General features: G+C 45.5%; 1 protein-coding gene across 1 annotated transcript; it reads left to right on the top strand.

Annotated features, from left to right (window-relative positions):
- The first annotated feature begins 847 nt into the window (after nt 1-847).
- Nucleotides 848-15,044, top strand: LOC130360473 (vomeronasal type-2 receptor 26-like). The gene is made up of 7 exons (XM_056562963.1): nt 848-1,044; nt 2,381-2,672; nt 5,303-6,124; nt 9,147-9,356; nt 13,529-13,690; nt 13,897-14,020; nt 14,134-15,044. Exons 1-7 carry the CDS (start codon nt 848-850, stop codon nt 15,042-15,044), a joined length of 2,718 nt encoding a protein of 905 aa, XP_056418938.1.
- Nucleotides 15,045-15,320: the final 276 nt, after the last annotated feature.

The following is a 15,320-nucleotide window of genomic DNA, read 5'->3' as shown; positions in this document are numbered from 1 at the left end:
ACTCGCTGACCGGTAGTGCTGCTCTGTTTCCCCCAGCGGGTATGCGATCCACGTGGCGCGACGTGCCTTCCCGCAGGTCGCATCCTGTTCTGTTTACCTGCCCCGTCCTCCTTCTGTTCAGTCCCGGGGCGCTCGATCCCGCTCTCTAGGGCGTGCGTGCGCCGGGTCTCTCAGATTTAAAGGGCCAGTGCACCATTAATTGGTGCCTGGCCCAATCTGTTCCCAATCACTCCCAAACACATATAAACCCACTTCCCCTTCCTGTCCTCGCCGGATCATGTTGCCTTGTGCCAGTGAAAGCGTTTTTGTGAGCCCATTGCCTGTTTATCCAGACCCTTGCTGTTTCCCCTGACTACGAACCGTTGCTACCTGCCCTGACCTTCTGCTACATCTGACCTTGCCTTTGCCTTGTCCTTGTGTCCCGCGCCAGTCTCAGCCGCCAGAGGGGTTGAGTCGCTACCAGGTGGAACGACCTGGGGGTTACCTGCCGCAGCAAGTCCATCCCGCTTTGCGGCGGGCACTGGCGAAAACCAGTAATCCCTTAGATTCCGTTCTCCTCGTACAGCCCACGCCATCACCTCTCTGGCACAGAGTATCCACTACCCGTGTCCTCCCCGCATACTAGTCCGGATTCTGACACACATTATTATTTGGTAACTACAAATGCAGCATGTGGTTGTCATGTGCTTCACCTGTTCTTGTCACATGGCTAAAAATCCTATTGCAACCTAAACCCTAAACGCCCCACTGTAGGATTAGAGTAGACCGGCAAAGAGTCTCATATGCTGGAGGTGTCATACAGCATCTTCATATACACAGGGGCCCTGCCCAGGGTAGAGATCAGGTCATGGTGGTCTCTCACAAACAAAGAACAAATTCCTCCAGCTCACCACCTCGTAGCAGTGCTCGGATCTGTGCCCGGCAGGACACTCCAATGAAGAACAAACAAACGATGATCCAGCACTTGCAAAACAGCTTTATTGAAGATCACAGGATACAGATAAAACCAACCATATCATCGCTTGAAACGTGTCTGATGATAAGGTTGGTCTTATCTGTATCCTGTGATCTTCAATAAAGCTGTTCGTTTTTGCAAGTGCTGGATCATCGTTCGTTTGTTCTTCATGGTGGTCTCTCTATTCACCTGATGTGATGGCTCTGAGGACCAACAAGCCGTGATGTCGAGCCTGTGGGCTGTGTTATGGTGATGGTAGACTAATCTTACTTCTGATCAGCGTTGTCTGTCTACATCTGTGTTATGGTCATGGTAGACTAATCTTACTTCTGATCAGATGCAATCACAGAACACATAACTATAACACCCAGTGACTACAGAGACATCTCATTCTTTTTCCTTTCCCTCTGCATGAGGCCCAAAAGGAACACAATGTCTCCTGACTGCAGAGTTTTCTGCCATAACATATTTGGCCCCTCTGTTCCCACTGTCTATAGCAACACTAGTCCCCATCCTTTAAGACTGCCATCGTCCTGCTACCACCAATACTGTGCCTGCTGTGTGCCCATTATTGTACACACAATGCTACCCAATTACATAAACTGAGGACATAGATCAAAGCAGGAGTGTAACTACAAAAAATGGGCTCATCTGCTGCTCATGGTCCTCATTTTACATGGACCACTGATCACGATCCCTACTTTCACACGAACTGCAGCTCATAGTTCCCTCTCTCTCATATTACTTCTTCTCAGAGCCCCAAAACAGAGACTGCTGTTTATGGGCCACCTCTCCCACAGACTGCTTCTCTCAGCTCCCCTCTCCCACAGTCTGATCTCCATGTCCCCAATTCCTCACAGACTCCTATGCTTCTTCCTATTGCTTTTTCCTCGGTGGTGCAGTAACTAGAGGTCTAGTACTTTTAGGGACATCCCCAGATGCAGTTGTATGGGTTCCATGTTTTATAGGCTCTATGCAGCCCAAATGGCTAGGGCACCACAGCAACCTATTGGAATTTTGCCACAATTTAACCTGGTGGGCCACATTGAGTCTGGAAGCTACATTTTAAAGGTGCCCTTTACTCTTTATGCATTTTTAGAAAGAATTTACACATATGCAAATTTTCTGACATACTTTCATATAAAGACCTGCATTTATGGAACCTTTCATGATCAGGGTCAAGGTAGATACTTGATATAACTGATATAAGTGGCCACTTTCATCCCAATAGTCTTGTATTTTAGGAAATACAGTATTAAATGTCCATGGCTAGGGTACATAATGAAAGGTATTGATTCTCCTGAAAAGTCACAGAATGTACTGACTATGGGTGACTGCTGGCGGTAGGGGATAATGATTACTGCCCACATTGTCACCTGCACTGTCACCAGTCATAACTCTCATCATTGTATCTCCTCCTCACAGACCGGTTCCTCTGTATTACAAGTATCTGCTGACTTTCCGTTTTGCCATTGAGGAGATTAACCAAGATCAGACAATTTTACCCAATGTCTCTCTGGGATATCAGGTATACGACTCCTGTTCCGATAATAAGAAAGCTGTGAAAAGTGTCCTACAGATTTTATCAGGACCCAGAAGAACCGTCCCCAATTATTCCTGCACAGGACAGAGGAAGGTAGCCGGTTTTATTGGAGATGAGGGTTCAGCAACTACAATGGCCATGGCTCAGATACTGGCCATATACCAATACACACAGGTAGGGGGCGTCTTCATGTGCTCAACCTCATTTGACAATCAGATTCGCACTGTCCAAACTCTTAAGTTTAATAAACAGAAGATTAAGATTGGTGATAACGCATCCAATCGGTGTCCTTTACATCAATTGTAGAAACAATCCCACCAGGATCAGGTCAGATTCACATAAAAGATTAAAGCAAGTGTTTAAAAGTAAAACAACGCATGCGTGTAAAGTGGGGAAGGGTCGGGAGGTCATGCACCATACTCATCTAGTTTAAGCTAGCAACAGTCAGACATTCACAGATCACAATGGCAGTCATCACAGATGATGGATAGCTTTCTTTAAGAAATAATGCAGCTGGGTGTCCTCCATGGAGGCTGAGGATGGGCCATCAGATGTCTAAAGCAATGGAAGGGCTGGGACAGTGAGTCCACCCCCAGAAACGTGGCCAGTTGTATCACAAGAGGATGATCTACATGTTCTGCTATAGATGACTGACTATGGATTAGAGGAGGGGGAGGAGCAGTAGGTTAGGTAGGGTAAAGAGTACCTGTCACCAAATAAAACTTTTAATATATTGTTCCTTGGGTAATTATCAGACATGGTCCCATTCAATAGCTTCTAAAGTTATCAACGTAAACATGTTTAAAATGTAATAGAAAAAATGGCCACAAGGTGGCTCTGTTCTGTTCCCTGCCACAATTAATACAGTGAGTTTGGTCTCTTCCCAGTCTGGCAGGAGACCATACTCAGGAAGTGTTTCTCTGCACGGAGCTTGATTGACAGCTGCACAGAGCCTCCCTGAAAGCTGCACAGACTAAAAGCTGCACTGAGCCTCACTGAAAGCTGCACAGACTAAAAGCTGCACTGAGCCTCACTGAAAGCTGCACAGAGCCTCCCTGTAAGCTGCACAGAGCCTCCCTGAAAGCTGCACAGAGCCACACTGAAAGCTGCACAGAGACTCACTGAAAGCTGCACAGAGCCTCACTGAAAGCTGCACAGAGCCTCCCTGAAAGCTGAACAGAGCCTCGCTGAAAGCTGCACAGAGCCTCACTGAAGGGTGCAAAGAGCCTCACTGAAAGCTGCACAGAGCCTCCCTGAAAGCTGCACAGAGCCTCCATGAAAGCTGCACAGAGCCTCCATGAAAGCTGCACAGAGCCTCACTGAAAGCTGCACAGACTGAAAGCTGCACAGAGCCTCACTGAACGCTGCACAGAGCCTCATTGAACGCTGTACAGAGCCTGAGGTCTTGTATTCATCACAGTGCTGCAACAATGTGAGGGCAGAAGTGCTCTCCCAGCAGGCTTCAATTATGTCATGCCTGCTGGGAAACGCCCAGTAGTAAGGGAACATAGCTTGAGTTAGTTTAGAAAACTTTTTATTTAGTGACAGGTACTCTTTAAGGAAAAACCATACTACTCAAATATAAAGGAAGAATCCACAAATGTCTTTAATAGTAGAAATTACCAACCCTGAGGTGATGAAGTTCATATACAACACAAACGCAAATGGCGGCCAGCCACAATACATTCTTCCCACCACCCCACAGACCTACCCTGACCATACATCGCTGTATGAATTTAATCTATGTGGTATTTTCCTCTATGTCTTACTATCCTCATAACCTCCATGTTGTTGTCACACTACTTGCTGCTAAAGAAATACTATTTGTGGACTCTTCATAAACATTTCAGTGCCATGGTCTTTCCTGTGAGCAGTATCGGTACTAATACTGATGATGACAAAAATGACCACGTACCACTTATGGATGTTGTCTGGCTGATAACATGACAATGAGGAGAAGGAGAAGTAAGAGGAGGAGGAGGAGAAGAAGGTGGTGAGGAGGAGGAGAAGGAGGAGGAGAAGGAGGAGGAGAAGGAGGAGAAAGAGGATGAGGAGAAGGAGGAGGAGAAGGTGGTTGAGGAGGAGAAGGAGGAGGAGAAGGAGAAGGAGGAGGAGAAGGAGGGGGAGAAGGAAGAGGAGAAGGAAGTGGACCTTCTTCACCACATTGCTGGCATGTACATTTTTTCACACGATGAGGTATACCTTTCCCCTTCATCCTCCCATACCCCTCCCCTTCTCCTCCCATACCCCTCCCCTTCATCCTCCCATACCCCTCCCCTTCATCCACACACCTCTCTTCCCATAATTCCCCATACCCCTCCCCTTACATCCACCCACCTTTCTTCCCATCATTCCCCATACCCCTCCTCTTCATCCTCCCATACTCCTCACCCTTCACCTCCTTGATTGGACTAGATGGACCATTTTTTTTTCAACTGTAGTAACTATAAAACTATGATATGGAGGGCTAGACTTCACATTGGACAGTAATGGACAATCATAAATTGGCTTAGATTTATCAATCTGTCCAAGACAACCACATCTCTGCTTTCTTATCCTAACAAAGTCTGGAATAATGTGAACCAAAGGCCTGGGACACATAAAAGGAGGACTGGGTTCCGGGCGCTTCCCCTCCTAGTAGAGTACTGAATCTTAGGCAGGCAGATCCATAGAATAAAAAGGGAGTTTATTCTTCTTATCCTAACAGACTTGTGGTAAAATAAATCCTGAGCTGTTATTGGTTGTTAGGGGGAAATCTCTCCAGCTTTTGTATTATCTTATTCCTCACAACATATATTTTTCAGATCAGCTATGGGGCCACAAGTTACGTCCTCAATGACAGAAATCTCTACCGAACCTTTTACCGAATAATTCAAAGTGCCAAAATTAGCTTTTTGGTGTTATCAAAGATGATTAAGTCCTTTGGATGGACGTGGGTTGGGATTATATCTTCCGATGATCAGAGTGGTGATGAGGAGGTTCAGATCGTGACCCAATATCTGACCATGAATGGAATCTGTGTGGCCTACACCATCAAAGTGAAATATGCCAGATTATATGTTCTAGATGACATTGAGAGAAGAAACATGGAGATGATCAGGAAGTCCTCAGCCCAGGTTATAATACTCTGTGGGACATATTCCGCATTTCTTAGAGATCGGTTAAAAGCATTACAAGACGTTCTCCATGATAAGACTCTGGTTTTTGGTCCTGTATTTGCATTAACCCCGAGTCTTCTGGAGGAACACACTGAGACATTTGTTGGTAGTTTGAGTCTGGAACCTTCTCCGTTGCCTGTTCCGGATATGAGAAGTTTTTACAAAAGTTTCCAGGCCATAAATCATCCAGAAGATAAGTTATTGGTTCACATATGGTTGATAAAACTAAACTGTTTATCAAGAGATCCGCACATGAATAATTTCCATCAACTTGCATACAATAAATCTCTTCACAACTGCACTGGAACAGAACGGGTCACAGATTTTTATAATTTTCAATTAAAAGGACTCTCTGACCGAGTGTATAAAGCCGTATATTTATTGGCTCAGGCTCTACATGATCTGTACATGTCTATGGACAGACGGGCTACTGATAGGATCGCTCTTCTCTACAGACAAAGACATTGGGTAATTAAGTTGAACTACTGATTTGCTGGCATTATGGAAGGGATGGTTGAGGGGATACAATGGATGGGACTGTTATGACTACATGTTGACTATCACTGCTATGAGTAGATGCCGGTACTGTTTGCTTTCATTGTTATGGGAAAACTGAAATGAATTCCCTCATTAGGACAGATTGTCTTCCCATTCGTGTACTATCCCATCTTTACAAGAGTTAGAAGTCTATGGAACAAGTTATGCCTTTGACCACAAAGTCGGTCATGCGATTGCATTATAGTGTATGGTCCTGGTTGATTTCTTAAAGGGGTACTCCACCAGCCAGCCAGCGTTCGGAAGTGAATGTTCTGGACGCTGTTTTCACGCTGCGGAGGTCGACCACGGCCCTTGTGACTTCATGGTCACGCCCCCTCAATGCAAGGGGGCGTGGCGGCAGTCACGCCCCCTCCCATAGACTTACATTGAGGGGCGTGGCCATGATGTCACAATGGGCGTGGCCAACCTCCGCAGCACGAAAACAGCGTTCGGAACCTTTACTTCCGAACGCTGGCCAGTGGAGTACCCCTTTAATTTCTTCCCAGCCTGCTGTCTTGTAATACATAGTATCTTCTATTTCTAACCTTGGACGGTGTCGGACCTACCAATCTGTGTGGCCTTCCTGTCCTGTTTTCCTCTCCTTGACTAAGAACAAACTTTGCCTCTCCAGACCTTGGTTTGTACCCAGCCTACTATCCGGTCTGACCGTTTGGTGTCACATAGAGACTCACTTATACTGCTGATGGTCAGGGGCCCCCTCTCTGAGACAGAGATGGATTCCCAAGGCCCCTCCACATATACGGCTGCTTCTAAGAATCTCCCCTTTCCATATACAGTAACCCCCCTGATCTACGATGGCCCCGACATATGATAAAATCGACATACGATGGCCTCTCGGAGGCCATCGCATGTCAATGTCAGCATCGACATACGATGCTTTTATATGTCGGGGCCATCGCATTAACTGCTATCCGACAGCGCAAAATGCTTAAGCTGCTGTCGGATAGCAGTTTAAGAATCCCTGCCAGGTTCACTTACCTATTCCCGCTGCTCCGGGTCCACTTCGCGATCCTCCGGTGTCTTGCGCATCTTCTCCAGGGTCCGGGCCTCGCTTTCCGGCGTCGTTATTACGTCACTACGCACGCCGCACAGGCGCAGCAGCGTAATAACATCACCAGCATGCGAGTCCCGGACCCTGCAGAAGATGCGGAAGAAGCCGGAGGATCGCAAAGAAGACACCGGAGCAGCGGGACAGCATCGGGAGCCCCTGGGACAGCATCGGGAGCGGTGAGGACCTGGTGCGGAGCGACGGGGACAGGTGAGTACAGCTTCCTATACTTTACATTGCACGGATCCCTCAACATACGATGGATTCGACAAACGATGGGTCGTTTGGAACGAATTACCATCGTATGTTGAGGGACCACTGTAGTCCGCTGCTCCGGAGAGACACAATGGTGGAGATATATTAAAACCTGTGTAGAGGAAGAGTGGTGCAGTTGCCCATAGCACCCAATCAGATTGCTTCTTTCATTCTTCAGTGTCCTATTTAAAAATGAAAGAAGCAAGATTATTGGTTGCTATGGGCAACTGCACCACTCTTCCTATACACAAGTTTCAATAAATCTCTTCCAATTATTCAATAGCTATGGAGCCTACACAACGTTATTAAAGCTATGTCCATGTCCTCACAGTATGGACACACCTGCCCCTCCACCATTCAGACAGACCCCATTACTGCTGTCCAGCACTTTCTGGTCTTGGTCTTGACACAGGGAAGTGCACACTCTGCTGAGGTGGGGAACCACTGCAGCCAGTGATCGCTTCTAGCGGAACTGTGCTCTACTGGAACAGTAGTATGAGGGATCGGGGCTGGTAAGAACATATTTGTTATTGTGTTCACCGCAAAGAGACATGTGTATCACCACTCACACTCCTTCACTCAGTAAGGCCTACAATGTGCGCCATGCTAATCCGTAGTAGAGGGAAAACGATGTAGCATTGGAGCAGGGATATCGCCTTCCATACAGTAAGTCATGAGGCTCCATGCATTGCCGCTTACTGTATGGCCAAAAGGAAGAACGGAACGATCCCCGGTGAGTGTAGGGCCTAATCTGAATGGAATTTGGGAGGTTCGCTCATCTCTAGTACAGAACATTCCCTATATAAAAGTATGAACATCCAGTATACAGTACATGGGCTGACATGATGGGGCACAGAAGAGCATCATAATGAAATGTCCTTATTGTGGGCAGAATAGACATGGCGTCTTCTGCACAAGGGTTACCCCGACTATTGACAAAGCTGGTTGTATCCTGCGAAACGTCGGGGGGGTGCATATGTGTTGAATTTTAACAGCATAGGGACAGACCACAATAGGGAGAACATATTGCAATCTAAGGCTGGGTTCACACCACGTTTTCTTAAATACGGCTCCCGTATACGGTTTGGAGGAGGGGGGCGGGGCTTAATCGCGGCGCCCGCACTCAGCCGTATTCGGGAACCGTATTTAATGCAAGTCTATGAGCAGACCGGAGTGAACCGCAGCCTCCGGTTGGCTTCGTTTTCGGCTGTATGCGGTTTCCCGACCGCAGGCAAAAACGTGATCGACCACGTAAAAGCGCCAATCAGAATTGCAATAATCCCTGCAGTCAAGAGTGGATATAATAACCACCTAGCCTTGGTTCTGGTTCCCTATGGAGTTTTAATCAAAATATCATTGTATATATGAGCACCAAAGGTATATAAGGAATTTTAATTATATAAAATAAAAGTTATATTTTAAAGGGGATCCCGAGTATTGGGAATTAGTCCCATCTGGGCTTCGGCTCGGAAGGGAATTGGATATTATTGAAAACCCTGGGAAACCCTTAGGGAATTTGGATATATATTCTGCACAAGGTGCCAGGTATCAGCTTCCCCCCGATGGTTTGTGGATGTGTGTGAGGGGCTCATAGATATCATACAATATACTGGACATTGTGTCTTCCAGCTCCATCACTATCTGGCAAATCTAAGCGACATGGAGGGGAATCCTTATTTTTACCGAAATGGAGATTTCATTGATCAATATTCAGTCATGAACTTCGTTGGTTTCAGTAATTTGAATGTTTTATATAAACGTATCGGCCGAACCAAAACGGAGCATCAAACATTGTATATGAGTGTGAAGGGTGTGTCATGGAAGACCAGCAACCAGCAGGTGAGGTGTAAAATACACTTAGGCATCATATTTATATGGTGTCCCGGCACAAGTGGCTGTCCATGGTTGAGGACTGACTCGGGCAGCCTGGCAGCACAGAGTGTTGGGCTCGCTGACATTCGCTGATAATATTAAAGGGGTACTCCGCTGCTCAGTGTTTGGAACAAACTATTCCGAACGCTGGAGCCGGGAGCTCGTGACGTTATAGCCTTGCTCCCTCATGGCGTCATGCCCCGCCCCCCAATGCAAGTCTATGGGAGGGGGCGTGACGGCCATCTCGCCCCCTCCCATAGCCTTGCATTGAGGTGTGGGCGTGATGTCATGAAGGGACGGGCTATGACGTCACAAGCTCCCAGTGCCGGCTCCAGCGTTCGGAACAGTTTGTTCCAAACGCTGAGCAGCGGAGTACCCCTTTACTTATGTAAATGGTGTAAAATAAGAGTAATATATTTTCCTTGCATTGATTTTGTTATTGTTCTGTGTATGTACTTTAATGCATTATTGTGCCTTTAAAATTGTGAGCAGCAAGCCCCATGTGACCGTATGAGCCGATGAGACCCCAAAAGTCTCCCTCTGTATAAGTGAGATACAAGGGAGGAGTTAGTCAGTACACAGTTCCCCCAGAGTGTGCTGCTGAGTTGAGGCATACTTCTCTTAACTCCCAGTCATCATACAAGAGTCACTCACAGGAGAACTATATGAACCCTCAGAACCAGTTACAGTGCCTTGGAAGGACCCTAGCTACCAGAACCTCAAATTCTACAATTCCGTCTAGTGAAAAGTACCACAAGTCTCATAACTGCAACAAGGCTCGCAAGGGGTATGCAGCCCTCTCACACTGAGTCCAGCTGTTTGTGTTCTACCAACTTCACAAGCTCAGTAAAAGCAGTTAACCGTAACCTGCCGTTGGTGTGTTTATTGACTCATCCTGTCTGGCCCGGGAACACTGCTTACCCCCTTCGGACCGTGGTTCAGATAAACGGTGCCCTGGCGTCACGACTTAATCAAGATACGTCCTACTAACACCCAGTGGCCGCCACATTTACATGAGTGCAGGAACCAGGGAGAAAATCATTCCAGGGGTCTGTGGTTGCTCCCGCAGTATAGGCCTCACTGGGTCAATTGTCCCAGTTGACATCCATAACATACCACTCACAGCCATCGCTTCCTTGAACTGTGCACACAGTAAAAAGCAGGCCACGAACTCTACCCTGACCCAAGACGCAGCCTGGCTCTTCTGGAGATCGCTGTGTGGAACGAGTTGAGTATGTTTTTTATTTTATTTTTTGTACCCTGGGTGGGAGGATAGGAGGAGGAAATAATAATAATACTTGGCTATCTAGCTACCTATGTACCTAGTAACCTACCTGCCTACCTACCTGGCAACCCAACTACCTACCTACTTTCTTAGCTGTCTACCTACTTACCTAGCTATAAATCTCCTTAGCTACCTAACTTCTTGGCTACCTACTTGTCTATCTAACTACCTACCTACCTTCAATAGTGGCAGGACTGGCTCCAAGTTGTGAGCTGCCATTTTGGGCAGTTGTGCAAGTAGGCAGGGAAAGAGGGTTTTAGGATAAGCTTAGGGTTCACTCTTTCCTGCCCTACGTGACGGGTGACCATGACACCTACCTTATATACACTGATTTGAATAGGGACCTTCCATATGATGAAATAAAAATATTGTTAAATTCCAGTCTAACATCGACTTGCACTACAAAATATATAGGTTGCCACCGGTCTTCTATGGTTTAGCACGCATTTATCATATTGTACTCTAGTATATGTAGTCTCTCAGGATGAAGCCACATAATGTGCAAAAAAGATGCAAAAACAGTGTATAAAAACAAACACAATTTATACACAGAAATTCCAGAGGTATGGTCCAGGTTTATCATCTCTGCTGTACTCACTATCATAGATTCCTTTACGCATCACTATGTTCTCACTCATGCGGAATGAACTGCATGAACATTGTCTGCAATAATACTTATCAGGGATGGTCCGGACTGATCTCCAGTATGAACGTGGTAGTAGGTATGAAATAACCAGAGGAAGAGTCCAGTTGGTGGAGGAACATAATCATGTCTGTATACAGGATGAACTGTGAGATCTAGAATTATGAAGGATTTGTCAAGAATAAATAATAATGGGGTATAAATAAGAGGCCATAGCGATACTGTCTAACTGTACAACAACGAAGAGAACACAATGTTCAGTATGAGACGTTTGTGTTCAAGGGAATATAAAAGATTTATTACTACAACAGAAAAAGTAATAAACCAGTTTTGAATACTGAGATGACTGGTTCTGTCAGAACCCATAGGGTTAATGTTCTCTAGCCCTGTTGTTTATCCTTGTTGCTGGGACTACGCTTATGTGCTGCTGGGTGTGGTTCAGGTTGCTGAGCCTATTAGGATACTCCTGCTAGCATCACAGTGATATATAAGGAAGCCTCTTTCATTCATGCCTCACCTGTGATAGTTCTTATACTGTAGCTAGCACTCTCTCTATTATTATTGTCTAATCTTAATCTTCTCTGATCTTTAGGCTTGTTTCCTCTATTGCTCTCCATAATTGTATTCCATAACATCCTGGCTTTGACTCGGCTTATTTGACTACATTTCAGTGTGTGTTTTTAGTTTGATTTCTGTTAGTTTTGTGTGCCTCCAGCTATTTCCCGACACCTACCGTATTGTATTTTATTGTTTTGACTTTTACTGTCCCTGTACGTATCATAGTAAGGGACCGTCTTCGTGGTTGTGGACCCCTTGTTTAGGACGGGTACCAAGTAGGCAGGGACAGAGGGTGTGGGCAAGTTTAGGGTTTCACTCTATCCCTGCCCAACATGACAAATATTTACTATTATTAGTGATGTGAATGAGAAGGGAGATTCTGGATTCACCGGGTGCATCCACATCTCCAGGAGAGCAGAACGCAAAGATCAATGCAGCTTAATAGAATCAAATGATTCCTCATAAAAGTTCCCTAAGGGGACCAATAAAGTGTAAATAAAAACTAGAATAAAGAGGTTAAAGGGGCATTCCACTGTCCCAGCGTTCATATCATTTTACCACGCCCCCCCCCCCCATAGACTTGCATTGAGGAGGCATGGTGTGACATCACGAGGGGTGTGGCCATGACATAACGACCCTATCAACCCGCACCCAATGTTTGGAACAAGATGTTCCAAACACTGAGGCAGTGGAGTACCGCTTTAACACATAGGGGTAACCAAGTGGAATTAAATATTTTTTTATTGTCCCCAGCCCGCCTAATAAAATAACAAACACTTTACCTTCCCTTCCTCTGCTCCCTGGTAGCTCCAGTATTGGGGCACTTTGTCCATGGCCGCTTACTTTGCTTTCCCCCGAGCTACAGCTGGAAAACTGACAGTACTGCACACCAATCACTGACTGAGGCGGGACACCGTTCCATTTTTCCTTTCAGTTGTAAATATCTCAGAACAGGTCCTGGCATCTTGTAAATGTTATCATGACACATGACACCTACCTAATCATTGTACATGATCCCCTATTAGCAGCCGTATCTATCAGCAGGATAATGCCCCCGGCTACACTGCAGACATTGTACAGGAATAAGGAACATAACAAAGAGATTGGGTCCCCATGATCATACATCTTATCCCCTATCCTTTGGATAGGGGATAAGATGTCTAGGGGCGGAGTACCCCATTAAGGTGATAACTTGGCCCCCAGACTCATCTGTGGGATCTGCTGGAGAAACAAGTCCCATCTGTGGAGGCCGCACCTCACATCTTACAGGATCTGCTGCCGACGTCTTAGAGCAGATACCATAGGACACCTTCACAGATCTCATGCAGATCAGGCTTTCATGGAACACAACTTTCTTGGTGTCACGAGGGTGTACACAATGTTGGTTTAATTGTTATGGCTGATCAGTAAATAGCAATTTAACAAAATAAATGGATTAGAAACTTATCACTTACTGTGATTCAGGATAATTAGTTATAATAAAATAATGACCCCCGCCATATCATGTATCCCTGGTATCATTCATATATTCTTACATATTTAGACCTTCTGGATGAATTGTTGTAAACCATTTGATCTTGATCTTCCATATACAAGAATCCACCTTGGCACTGCTGACTCAATATAGCTCGGACAATCTGTGCATCTCCGTAGGCTATAAACACCATAACGACCATTCCGGTGCTTACATGGAAAACAACAGGCGTGAATTCAACTTTAAAGAAGCAAGAATGGAGCACTCACTCGGTCTGTAGCTTCAAAGATTCTTCTTTATTCAATGAATGCGGTAAACATGCAGGGGAGCGAACAGGAGCGGTGAGGGGGGAGTGGATGGGCGACGATCAGTATCGCGCAGAGCACTTTGCTAGGCCCCTCCTGCATGTTTACAACATTCATTCAGTAAAGAAGAACCTTTGAAGCTACAGACCGGGTGACTGCTCCATTTTTGCTTCTTTACAGTTGTATTACACCCAATATAGTATCGTACCCTGTCCATGTCCCATTGTTCTTACTGTCTTTAGGTACCCAAGTCTCAGTGTTCAGATAATTGTTCACCAGGAACCCAGAAAATCTCATTGTCCAGCATCTACTCCTGCTGCTATGACTGTGTCCAGTGCTCACCGGGGGAAATCTCCAACATGACCGGTAAGAAGACATAAGACATCGGTGCTCCACTAATCATTATAGAGGAAAGATATATAGACGACATTACAGGTACTGAATATTCATTAGTATTTTGTTATTCTTCTAATTTCCAGACAGTGAAACCTGCATGAAATGTTCTGACCTTGACTGGCCCAATGAGAAGAAGGATCGTTGTGTCCCAAAGCTGCAGGAGTTTCTCTCCTACACAGATGACACAATCGTTCCGGTTATTTCTGTGGTTTCCACTATATTTTCTTTCCTTACATTCATGATTCTTATTACTTTTATTCTGTACCAAGACACGGCCATCGTGAAGGCCAATAACAGAGACCTGAGCTTCCTTCTTCTGGTCTCCATCATGCTGAGCTTCCTCTGTGTCTTCTTGTTCCTTGGACATCCGGTGGACCTCACTTGCCAGATACGTCAGGTCTCATTTGGAATCCTCTTCTCAGTAGCCGTTTCTTGTGTTTTGGCTAAAACGGTGACGGTTTGCATAGCTTTTAAAGCCACTAAACCCGGCAGCTCCTGGACACGCTGGATTGGAAGCAAGTGGTCTAATTCTTTGGCGTTGTTCTGCTCATCCATCCAAGTCATAATTTGCATGGGTTGGTTGGCTCTAGCGCCCCCCTTCCAAGAGCTGGATACTCAGTCCTATCAGGGAAAGATCATTGTGCAGTGTAATGAAGGCTCCATTATTGGGTTCTATTCTGTCCTGGGTTATATGGGGGTCTTGGCGGCTGTTAGTTTTATTACAGCTTTTTTAGCTCGGACATTACCGGACAGTTTCAATGAGGCCAAGTACATCACCTTCAGCATGCTGGTGTTCTGCAGCGTCTGGATTGCCATGATCCCAGCTTATCTGAGCACCAAAGGGAAATACATGGTGGCTGTGGAGATATTCGCCATATTGACCTCAAGTGCTGGACTTTTAGGGTGTATATTCCTCCCAAAGTGCTATATTATCCTCTGGAGACCAGAACTTAACTCCAGAACTCATTTACTGGAGGAAAGGAGAAGAGGATGAGATATTTGTGTAATGTTCACCTTCAGTGATGATGATAACATGACATACAGAGTATATAGTTTACATACTGTATATCTTCTAGGTATAAAACTTTAGCTTCATCCCATGAACAGGTCTTCTAGGACTGGATGGTTCTGGCCACATTTGGACAATACTGTGTTTTCCATCTGTGGATTATATTTTAGCAAAAACTGCAATTAGTTTGGATCGTGTGTATTTTCCCTTAAAGGGGTACTTTGATGGAAAAAAAAAAATTCTTGGAAAATTTTTTTTTTC

The sequence above is a fragment of the Hyla sarda genome, chromosome 3 (genome assembly GCF_029499605.1).
Source record: "Hyla sarda isolate aHylSar1 chromosome 3, aHylSar1.hap1, whole genome shotgun sequence".
Classification (NCBI taxonomy): domain Eukaryota; kingdom Metazoa; phylum Chordata; class Amphibia; order Anura; family Hylidae; genus Hyla; species Hyla sarda.
Note: the sequence above shows the minus strand (reverse complement) of the source record. Positions and strands in the feature narration are given on the sequence as shown.